Consider the following 10,884-nt stretch of genomic DNA (forward strand, 5'->3'; position numbering starts at 1 on the left):
TCGTGATCATATAGTTACGGTACTGTGCCTCGAAAAGCCTAAACCAAGCCATCAAGGTTCTGATAAATATAGTATATTTCCAAATAATGATACATGACTATTTCATAATAATATCTGTCATGATAATATTTTCATAAAATTTTGCATAACATATCATATAAAATTCACGGCCCTTACGCCGACATTTTGTATTTTGTAAATCACGACCCTTACGTCGGCATAGCATGTCATATAAAAACCACGGCCTTTACGGCGACATTTCATATAAAACCACGATCCTTACGTCGACATATCATATAAAATTCATAGTTTGAAATCCCTATACCATTTTTAATATCTTCCTAAAAAACAGTAATAACATGCTTATTCTAAAAACATAATATTTTGATGTTACATAAAATCATAGAATTTCTTACTCATGCCACACAAAAGTGAATGTTGTTTCATTCATAAAATTTACACAAAATCATAATCCCTGCTAAACTGTATTAAAATTATTTTTCCTATTAACAACAGTATTTCCAAACTCAGTTCTATAACATACATAATTTCCTTGAAAATAAAAGTTAAATATTAATAAATAATTTCATGAAAATACTAACTTAGTTTATCCCCTTATCTGACTTATGGAAAATTCCACAAATTGCTCCAAAATTACACCTGTGTGTTCCCCAGCTCAACACCCTGAAATTTGCATTTCCCCCAACAAAACTTCAGTATAAACCCATCTAATATCTTTCCTCAACCCAAAAATACCAAATACCTTAATAAATATTAAAATAATCAACTTACCCAAATTTTAGGATGGTTCCTAAGTTAGTCTAACCAACAAATTACTCTAATAGATTTGTAGAAAATTTTCTCAAGAGTAATGTGACGGCTTTTAAAATCGAACCGGCGAAGAACGAGGTTCGGATTTCTAGAAAGAAGGGGGAGGGAGTCGTAGGAGAGAGAGAGAGAGAGAGAGAGAGAGCTTGTGTAAGTTTCTTGTAGAAAAAAAAGGGTTTTCGAGCTTATATAGAAAGTTTGTTCACGTGGCCTCGTCGACAAGTCACATTTCCTCATCGATGAGTCAATGAAGGGAGCTCGTCAACGAACATCTTCTCCTCGTCGATGAGTTTTAGAGTCCGAAAACAGTCCTTTCAGTCACTTCTCATCGACGAGACGCATATCCCCGTTGACGAGCCCAAGAACCTTGCTTGTCGACGAGCACTTCTTCACTCGTCGACGATACCCTGTTGAAATCCCTTAAGAAAATTACTTTTTATCTCTTTCTTTTATTATTTAATTACTAATTCTTCGGGTCTCTACATGTAATGATGGATGAGAATACTACATTATTCTTCTACAAGTTCTTGAATGTAATTGTGTACTTTATGCTATATGGTCATTAAGGAGTGTTGATAGACGCAAACCTTGATTAGTCGATTAGTTTGACCAATTTACTACCGGCTTAGTATAAAATCTATGGGGTCACACACTAACGAGTGTTCTGATCTTTGCTAGTGGATTATTTATTTTATTATTTGATAATTAAATTAAAGAATTTAGTTTAGTCAAATAAATAAATTTTTAGTCCAAATGGAATATTATTATATTTTTTGCTAGCACCGATATTATAATTAATATTGGAGACAAGCTGATGCTTTTTTATTTAGAAAAAGAAATTGATAACATCTCTAAGTTATTTCATTGATTGAAGGATAAAATTATCTATTAATGGTGGAGTATGACATGTTGACCTCATTATTGTAATGTACCGTTGTGATTGCAAGGTGTTGTGTGTGATTGTGTATTATATATATTGCAATAATGATTGCAATAATTTAGCCAAATGAATGCTTGCTTGTGTGTGGATGGAAGAAATGATAGTATATAATAAATTAAAATCCACATTGCTATGCAGTAGTGATTATAAAATATATAATATTATATTATTATTTTATAATATAAAGAAGACCTCGTCTGTTTTGTTTGCCACATAAAATCAAAAGTTTCCCTCACATGGTTATAATATTATATCCAAGCGGAGACCTTATCTATTTTGGTGGCATGAATATAATATATATCATTATTGTAAAATCAAAGTCTCCCTCACATGGTTATAATATTATATCAAAGAGGATAACCGATTGCAAGTAATAAAATGATATAATAATAAATTTCACATTATTGTAGCGTGTGCTATATATGCAATTATTTTTCTCTCACATGACTTATATAATATAATTCAGCAGAGAAGGGATATAAAGAGACAATAATTCAGCTCTTTTTGGAAGAGTACAGGTAATCCGCTTCTCCCGCTTAAGAACGGGTAAGAGCAATGAAACTCGAAAAGCTAAGAGATAAATCACAAAGTTTTGTTTCTTGTTTCTATTAATCAAGGAGTTGATTACAAATGTCAATTTCGGTGTGGATACGCATAGAGTTTTAGTAATATCGAAGAATTTTTATATCCAGAACTCGCTCGCACATATATTGTTTTAATATTTAGAATAATTTTAGACGCAAATTGATCTATTTTTGAATTGTTTATATTTTTCGTTGCGTGTTTTGAACACCAAACAATCCAACATAAATAATTCTAAATAAATGAGTCTATAGTTAAAATTTTGTGAAGGTTTAGTTCGGTTCCTAATCGAAATTGGACCAAAGAATAGCCCCTTTTTTTTTTTTAAGTAAATCGTCGGTTTACAGTTTGGTAATGGTTCTCAAATAAGAGAACCGATATATTTCAGTTCAATGTTCGATTTTGGGTAAAACCAAACCGAAAAAAATCGAGTAGACCTCTACAAAGGGATCAAACATTTTTAAAGTAATATCAATACTTTCCTTTTCATCAACGGAAAAGGTCATTCTAAAAAGTGGGAGGAGAACCAAATTAAAGCCTGAGGAAAAAATCCTCACTTTATCATATGTTGTCCATCTTAATATCCTTTCATTATTTTAAATAAAAAAAAATTGCATACTCAATGGACACTACAGCTAAGAGGGTCTTTGTCTAGAGAAAAATTGCAAGTTTGGTTTGCTGTCTGCGACTCCAAGACTGCAGCTTTTGTATTTCTTTTCTTTTTCTTTAAACCTTCTCTTCTTCAGTTGAAGAAGAGAAAACCTAAAGGCCTAAAAGGGTTGGTGGGGTGGGAAAGTAAAATGAGAAGAAATTTATATATTTCCTTTGCTTGTTGAATCCATGCTTCACCACAGTGCTTACTGAGGGGTTAAGCAAAAGAGGGAGGAGAAGTAGCTTTCACTTTCAGAAAGAAGCTTGGCCTTTGGGTGGGGATTGCTTTCTTTCCTTTTTTCAGATTGCACCTATTAAATCATTCCTCCCCCACACCATCATAACCCAACAATGACAATAGACAAAGACCACACAGCACACAATTTACAACACACATATTTATAAATATTACATCATGATTGACAGCATACAATATCATGTGATATGCAGATTTTGTGGCCACTCTAGCTCTACTGGCTAGGGCTTGGATTTTAGGGTTCATCATTTGCCACACATCCCCTAGCTCACTTTTAATTATTGGAAAGGGTACCTCTACCTGGTATAGTTTTGGTACGTAAAAATGAAGTTAAATAGAATAAAATATTAATATGTTATTTAATTTATATATATATTTTTTTAAATTTATACATTTATTAGTTTTATTGAGCAAAATTAGAGGAGGTATGAAACATTTGATTTTTTTTATATGAAAAACTCAAGTTATGAAAATTATTTTTCATCTTATATGCAATGAACAAAAAAAAAAAAAAAAATCCTTGTCAACCCAAAAAATTTGTTAAATCTGCTCAACTCTTATCCATAATAATAACAATAACAATGAGGGTGAATGATGTTAGCTTCCCTTTAAGATTTGATAAAAAGGTAAGGATTTTTTTTAAAATTTTAAAAATCTCATAAATCTTTTTTTGAAATTTCAAAATTTGCATATAGCTCGTTTGACATTTGATTTTTAAGACAATTGTGCTTATAAAAGCCTTCATCTTTTTGTCAAATATACAGAGAAATTTGTATCTTTTGACAAACTTTAGGAGAGATCTGTGAAAATTTTTAAATTTCAATCAAGAAAGGTTCTTGAAAATTTTGAAACTTCAGGAGGAGTTTGTGTTTTTCCGCCAACCTCATAAGAGGTTAGTGTCTTTTACATTAATAATAATAGTAAATTTTATTCGTGAAATTTTAATTTTCAAAATCCTAATTTTAAACTTAATTTATTTTCTATAAAATACAATATTTGCAAATATCCTGTTAATTTCAATCATGTTACCTCACATGGGTTTTTAATTAATAATACAAACTCAAATTGAAAGAGAAAGTTCTTCTTTTTCCTTAATTTTGAATTTTATCAAATGTTGAGACAAAAGACACTAACCTCTCTTTAGGTTTAACAGACTATACAAATTTTTCTTTAAGATTTCAAAACCTCTATAACCTCCCTTGATATTTCAAAAATATCATAAACCTCCATTAAATTTTGGCCTAATATTTGATTTTTGAGATACTCGTACCTTAAGTTTGCCTTTTATTGAGTAGAATATCATATTTGTGTCTTTTTTACAATCCTTTAGAGAGATTCGTGTGACTTTTGAAATAACAAGAGACTGAGAGGCCTAATACTTTTGAAACCTCAAGAAAGATATGTGTTTTTTCACCAAAGTTCAAAATAGATAAGCATTTTTTTTTACCCTACATTTTTATAAAATAAAAATCAAGTAAGTTGAGTTTAAGTGAATGTCAATTACTCTAGTAGATAATAAATAAATTAACCTTAGTATCACGGTCCTACATTGGATGTGTATTAGGAAGATCTTAGACTTATGAGGATGGTCTGAGTTCTAACTAAGTGAGGCGCCTTTTATAGGACTATTTGGTGAGGCCAGCTGACCAAAGAAGATAATACTGGCCTCATCGGAGTTCAGCCTAAAACAATTACATGTGGTATCAAAGCCACCCTATGGGGGTGCTATTATATGAATGGATCCACCTTGAATGTGCAAGCTACTTTGACATGATGTCGAGATCGGATAGGGAGAGTCTGTCATGATCTTATATTGGATGTATGATAGGGAGATCACTTTAATGAGGACATCAGAGATCAGACGGGAAATCTTGTGACAGTTCCACATCATATGTGTATCAGGGATATATTAGGCTTATAAGGATGATATGATCTCCAATTAAGTGAGACACCTTTTATATGACAAATTCGTGAGATCAGTGCGTTAAAGCGGACAATATTTTACTAAAATTGGGCCCAAGCCCGTTACACTTAGCATCTAACTTTTTTCGATCAGTAGTCATCATCTAATGAGGACATTTATATTTGAAGTCAAGTTGTTCTTGAATATAAAAATAGGTCGAGCACTTAAAAAATTTATGTGATGTGTGTTTTAATCCTATTTTTGCATTTAAGGTTTTTAATTTTGAAGAATATACTATTTATAAATAAATAATGAATGATGGAGAGAGGGGTACAGTCTCATTTTTAATGTCATGGGATTTAAAGAACTAAGAAAAAAGAATTTAAAAGTAAAAATAATCATAACAATTTCTCGGATAACATGGTGAGATGTCTTAATTAGAAATGATAAGGAGGTTCATAAATTTTATATTCATAGAAATTCATAATCATGTGACTACTAGAGGAAGACTTAAACTGGAAAGTAAGCATTTTGCTTTCTAGAATTATGGCCCCACAATGGCCCAATTGCATTTTTATTGGTAATTAGAAATTTTAAATTCAGTATTTGGCTAATAAAGTTCTTCTCGTCCATCACCATTCACCACACCACCCCTGCGTCCAAACACTTCCTTTTATATTTTGCTATATTCCACGCCTGTCTCAGTGCCTGTGCCTCTTCCATCTTCTTCTTACATTTCACTGAAGACTCTCTCCCTCTCTCCGTCACTCTGTCTCTCTCGCTCTGTCCCGTCTGTTCTTCTCGTTGACTCATTGGAGAATTGTTTGACACATTTTAGACCATCAGAACGCGAGAGATCAGCAAAAGGGTATTGCATTCTTTGCGCAGAACTTCATCGTTCATTTCTAGGGTTTTAGAGCTTCACTTGTACTTGATAATGTCCATGCCCCGCTGCCTTCTTTTGCTTTTATTTTTATCTCCTCTTTTTGTGTTTGTAGGGGTACATAATCATTCTTGCTTAATTCCAGCTCCATAATGGCCTCTCTCTCTCTCTCTCTCTCTCTCTCTCTCTCTCTCTCTCTCTCTCTCTCTCATTTTTCCTTCTAGTTGCTTATCTGTGCCTTTTACGTGAAAGCTTGAATCTTAATGGTGATTTCGGTTCGAAAAAGTTTTTTATTTTTATTTTTTTTTGGGTTTTCAATTTTATGCTTCTTCTGACGTTTAGATCTTGCGTAGGCCTTGCGAGAAAATACCCTTTTACTTTTCCTGTTTACTTGCTGCTATTATTTTCCGCTTGTGTGGTTCCTGAGAAATCCGGGGGAATTATAGGCATGAAAATTTGAATCTCTGTGGGAGAAACGGAACTAGTTTGTTCTATAATGAAGTTGAGTATGCTTTTTCCTGCCCGTTTTCGGGCTGTGGTGGGGGTACTTATCGATTACTTGGTTTGTTATGTAGTTCTCTGGTGAAGCGCTTGATCAGAAATAGCATTTGATAGCTGTAGCCTGTAGGTATAATAACACAAAGCATTCTAGGTTTCAGTTAAGAACTAACAATGTAATTGAAATAAAAAGAGAGCAACAGCCCAACTTGATTCTCTCTGTTCATTTATTTATTAATTTTTTATGGTCCATTCCATTTATCTAGTTTTCGGTTTTATCGTCTATTAAACTGAATTGTAGATAATCATTTTTGTAACCTCAACTTATGTTTTTCTCAGTCTTCATTTCCCTCTACGTTTGTCTAATTAAACTTCTTTCCTGGTGCCCCTAGTGATCTATTTTTCAAATGTTCATACCATCTTAAATTATTTCTCTCATGCTCCTTTGGTGCTATCTCTAATCTTTCCAGCAGGCACTTCATATTCTCTCTTCCCTTGTATTAACATCTTCATTTGAGTTTTGCTCATTCTTGGGGCATGCTTTTTTCTCAGTTGCCAAACATTCTGATTCGTGTAACTCTCACTGTCAGTTGAAAAGTGAAAAGAAAAAATGACTACGATTTCTGATTTGTGCTATTAGTTTGTTTTCTCTTTATTTTTATGTTTGTAGGGAACATATTTAACTCTTAACTTGTTGATTTTGTTCCTCTTTTGTTCTACCTACATTCTTGTCTGAATCAAGTACATTCTTGTCTGAATCAAGCAGGGATAAAAATTACAATTGACCATTGTTTGGTTGCTGAAAAATTGAGGATTTACTGAAACTTGGCAAAATAGTTGCTGTGAGGTAGAGGTTTTGTTTTATGGGGTCTCATATAATAAGAATTTTAAAATATGTGTTTCAATTCATTTTCTCTCGTCCTTCTCTTCAGCAATCTGACAGGTTATATATATGTTTTTCTTCAATTCCTGGTTCTAAAGTTGGCATTGATTAGGTTTGGTTTTATCCCCATTCAACTTATTGGATGAGATACCTGTTCCGGGTTGGCCTTGATATTATTACTTCTCCCTTCTGTTTTCTGTTTCTTCTACTTCTTCAGTGTGTTTATACCGGTTTCTTTTATTTCTGCAGGTCTTTCACTGGAGCAATTCCAATATCATTAACCCCAGTAGTCAGCAAGCCATTTACAAGACTAGGTACTTCATATCAGTTCTGCCGCTAGTTGAATAATTGGGCTGCATAGATCAATAGTTTCATAAATTTTAACACCGAAGCTAGTAATAGTTTTTTAATTACTCATCTTTATATTTGTATGAAGAAGCCTTTTTAGAAGCTTTTTGTTTGGCTTGGCAAGTTTTCGTTTCAACCACCTATCCAAGTTGGTTGCATCTTAGTAGTATTATGGAGAACTAATAGCATCATTTTAATGCTCATTTGTAGACAATTGCAATGGATACCATGACTTTCAACTCACAGCGTTGCCAATTTTCAATTAAATTGTGGCCCCCTAGCCAAAACACAAGGCTAATGCTTGTGGAACGAATGGCCAATAATCTTTCAACTCCATCTATCTTCACCAAGAAGTATGGGAGTCTAAGCAAAGAAGAAGCCACCGAAAAAGCCAAACAAATTGAAGATGTGGCTTTTGCCACTGCAAACCAACACTATGAAAGGGAGCCAGATGGTGATGGCAGTTCTGCTGTGCAGCTTTATGCTAAGGAGTGCAGTAAGCTCATCCTGGAAATTCTTAAAGGAGGCCCTAGAGTGGCAGGGAGAGAGACAATGACATCTGAGGGAGCTACTGCACATCATGAGACAGTTTTTGATATATCTAAAGACCAACGAGCTTTTATTGAAGCAGAGGAGGCTGAGGAGCTTTTAAGGCCACTGAAGGAGCCAGGAAATTCCTACACTAAAATATGTTTCAGCAATAGAAGCTTTAGCTTAGGTGCAGCTCGTGTTGCTGAGCCCATCTTGGTTTCCCTCAAGGACCAGTTGAAGGATGTAGACTTGTCTGATTTTATTGCAGGAAGACCTAAGGCAGAAGCTCTTGAAGTCATGAATGTATTCTCAGTGGCCTTGGAGGGTTGCATCTTGAGGTCTCTGAATCTTTCAAATAATGCCATGGGCGAAAAAGGTGTTTGGGCATTTGAGGCACTTCTGAAATCGCAGAATAGCTTGGAGGAGCTGTATCTAATGAATGATGGCATCTCAAAGGAAGCTGCACAGGCAGTTTGTGAGTTAATTCCTTCCACAGAGAAGCTTAAGATCCTTCACTTTCACAATAATATGACTGGAGATGACGGGGCTCGTGCTATTTCTGAGGTTGTAAAATGTTCTCCCATTCTAGAGGATTTTCGATGCTCTTCTACAAGGGTAGACTCCGAAGGTGGGGTTGCTTTATCCGAAGCACTTGAGATATGTACCCATCTGAAGAAGCTGGATCTGAGGGACAATATGTTTGGTGTAGAAGCAGGAGTTGCTCTGAGTAAAGCTCTTTCTAAGCACGCAGGTCTAACTGAGGTTTACTTGGGTTACCTGAATTTGGAAGATGAGGGAGCAATTGCCATAGCAGGTGTTCTTAAGGAATCAGCTCCTTCACTTGCAGTGTTGGATATGGCTGGAAATGATATAACTGCTGAAGCGGCTCCTACTCTAGCTGCTTGTATAGCAGCTAAGCAGCTTCTCACCAAATTGAATTTGGCTGAGAATGAACTCAAGGATGAAGGTGCTATTCAGATCAGCAAGGCATTGGAAGGTCACATGCAGTTAAAGGAGGTTGATATGAGCACAAACTCAATTAGGAGGGCTGGGGCTAGGCTCTTGGCTCAGACTCTGGTGCAGAAGCCTGAATTTAAGTTGCTAAACATGAATGGAAATTTCATTTCTGATGAAGGCGTCGATGAAGTCAAGGATATATTTAAGAAATCCCCCAACATGCTTGGGTCCTTGGATGAGAATGATCCTGAAGGAGGAGATGACGAGAAGGAACTTGGAGAGGAAGGTGAAGGTAACGAGGATGAATTAGAATCAAAACTGAAGGGCCTAGATGTCAACCAGGAGTAGAGTTCTCTTATGTCAGGTATCGTGTCATGTATTTTAATTTTTATAATTTGCCTGGGGAAAGCTTGTCTGAAATAATTTTGTAACTACTGTTCGGATCTGACTGCTTTGTTGAATTTTAGTGCATGAGCAGGGCCAGTGGCAGTTAGTTGATCGGAAGTATAAGTGTTCTTTCCCCTAATCGGTAGTCTAGGCTCGAAAGGATTGGTTTTTAGCAGGGTCATTGTCATTTAGATTAGATCTGCTGTGGCTAATGTTGTCATTGACCCGAGAATGAATTGCTCCATTGCCCCTATAGATGTTTTCTTTAAAGAATATGTTTCATCTGCTGCTGTTTCTTTGCTGTTTTTGTTGTTGCTGATGCATGGCGGTTGCATCTTTGGTGCTTAATTTCACTCATCCACCTACCTTAAGAAGAAAATATTCAAAACTTGTGTTTGGGAGCATGAATTTAGGACTTTAAATTTGGATTTGAATGGATTTACATAAATTTTAATATAAATTTATATTATATTTTATAAAAATTTAATATAAATTCAAATCTAAAGTCTTTCAAGAAACGGTAGGACTACCAATTTGTTTGCTAGATACAATATATTGTGCCCTTGAAAAATTGTTTGTACTGCCACAATGCCTTGGATTATGGTGACTTCAGCATCTCTTTGAGAGAGAAGTGAAGATCTAGACTGTGGATCATGGTTTTCATGACAAGGATGATGATAATGAAATAGTAGCTCAATGAGCGCTCAATAAGGGCAAGATATGATTATGACCTCTTGAGGTTTGTCGAGAAGATCACATTTCTTTGATGATAATGTAAAGAAGTGCACAAAACTCTTCGGCTATTTACACACTTATAAAAATAGAAGTTGATGTGGTAGAATGTGTTCTTTGAAATCCACACATCTAAAGACTGAAAAAAAAATTATCTTGCCACGATGCCACGTGTATAGATTCTCATCCGCTTATTTATTTTTGAACAGGACAACTAGATAAGCTTTACATTGATTAGTGTCAACATTTTTGTTGAAACTTTATAAAAAATATAATGTGTTCATTTTGTCATTTGGATTTATCATTTTGGATATTAAATTTGTTGGGGCAAAAATATTGACTTTTCCTGAAATTTAGTTAAAAAATAATGACTTCTTCTAAGGTCTCAAAAATCTTAATGACCTCTGCTCAGGTTTACTTAAAACTTCTTATATATATATTTAAAGGGACGCGCTTATAGCATTTTTAAAATCTCGGGAGAGGTTTTTGTCTTCTTGTCAAATTT

The 10,884-nt window shown here is 34.5% G+C and overlaps 1 protein-coding gene across 1 annotated transcript; it reads left to right on the plus strand.

The window, feature by feature from the left end:
* The first annotated feature begins 5,787 nt into the window (after positions 1–5,787).
* On the plus strand, positions 5,788–9,920 carry LOC131151788 (RAN GTPase-activating protein 2). Its single transcript, XM_058103205.1, has 3 exons — positions 5,788–6,028; positions 7,674–7,738; positions 7,983–9,920. The coding sequence occupies exon 3, from the start codon at positions 7,992–7,994 to the stop codon at positions 9,606–9,608; it is 1,617 nt and encodes a 538-aa protein (XP_057959188.1). The 5' UTR covers positions 5,788–6,028; positions 7,674–7,738; positions 7,983–7,991; the 3' UTR covers positions 9,609–9,920.
* The last annotated feature ends 964 nt before the right edge of the window (positions 9,921–10,884 follow it).

The sequence above is a fragment of the Malania oleifera genome, chromosome 3, assembly GCF_029873635.1.
Source record: "Malania oleifera isolate guangnan ecotype guangnan chromosome 3, ASM2987363v1, whole genome shotgun sequence".
NCBI classification, from domain to species: domain Eukaryota; kingdom Viridiplantae; phylum Streptophyta; class Magnoliopsida; order Santalales; family Ximeniaceae; genus Malania; species Malania oleifera.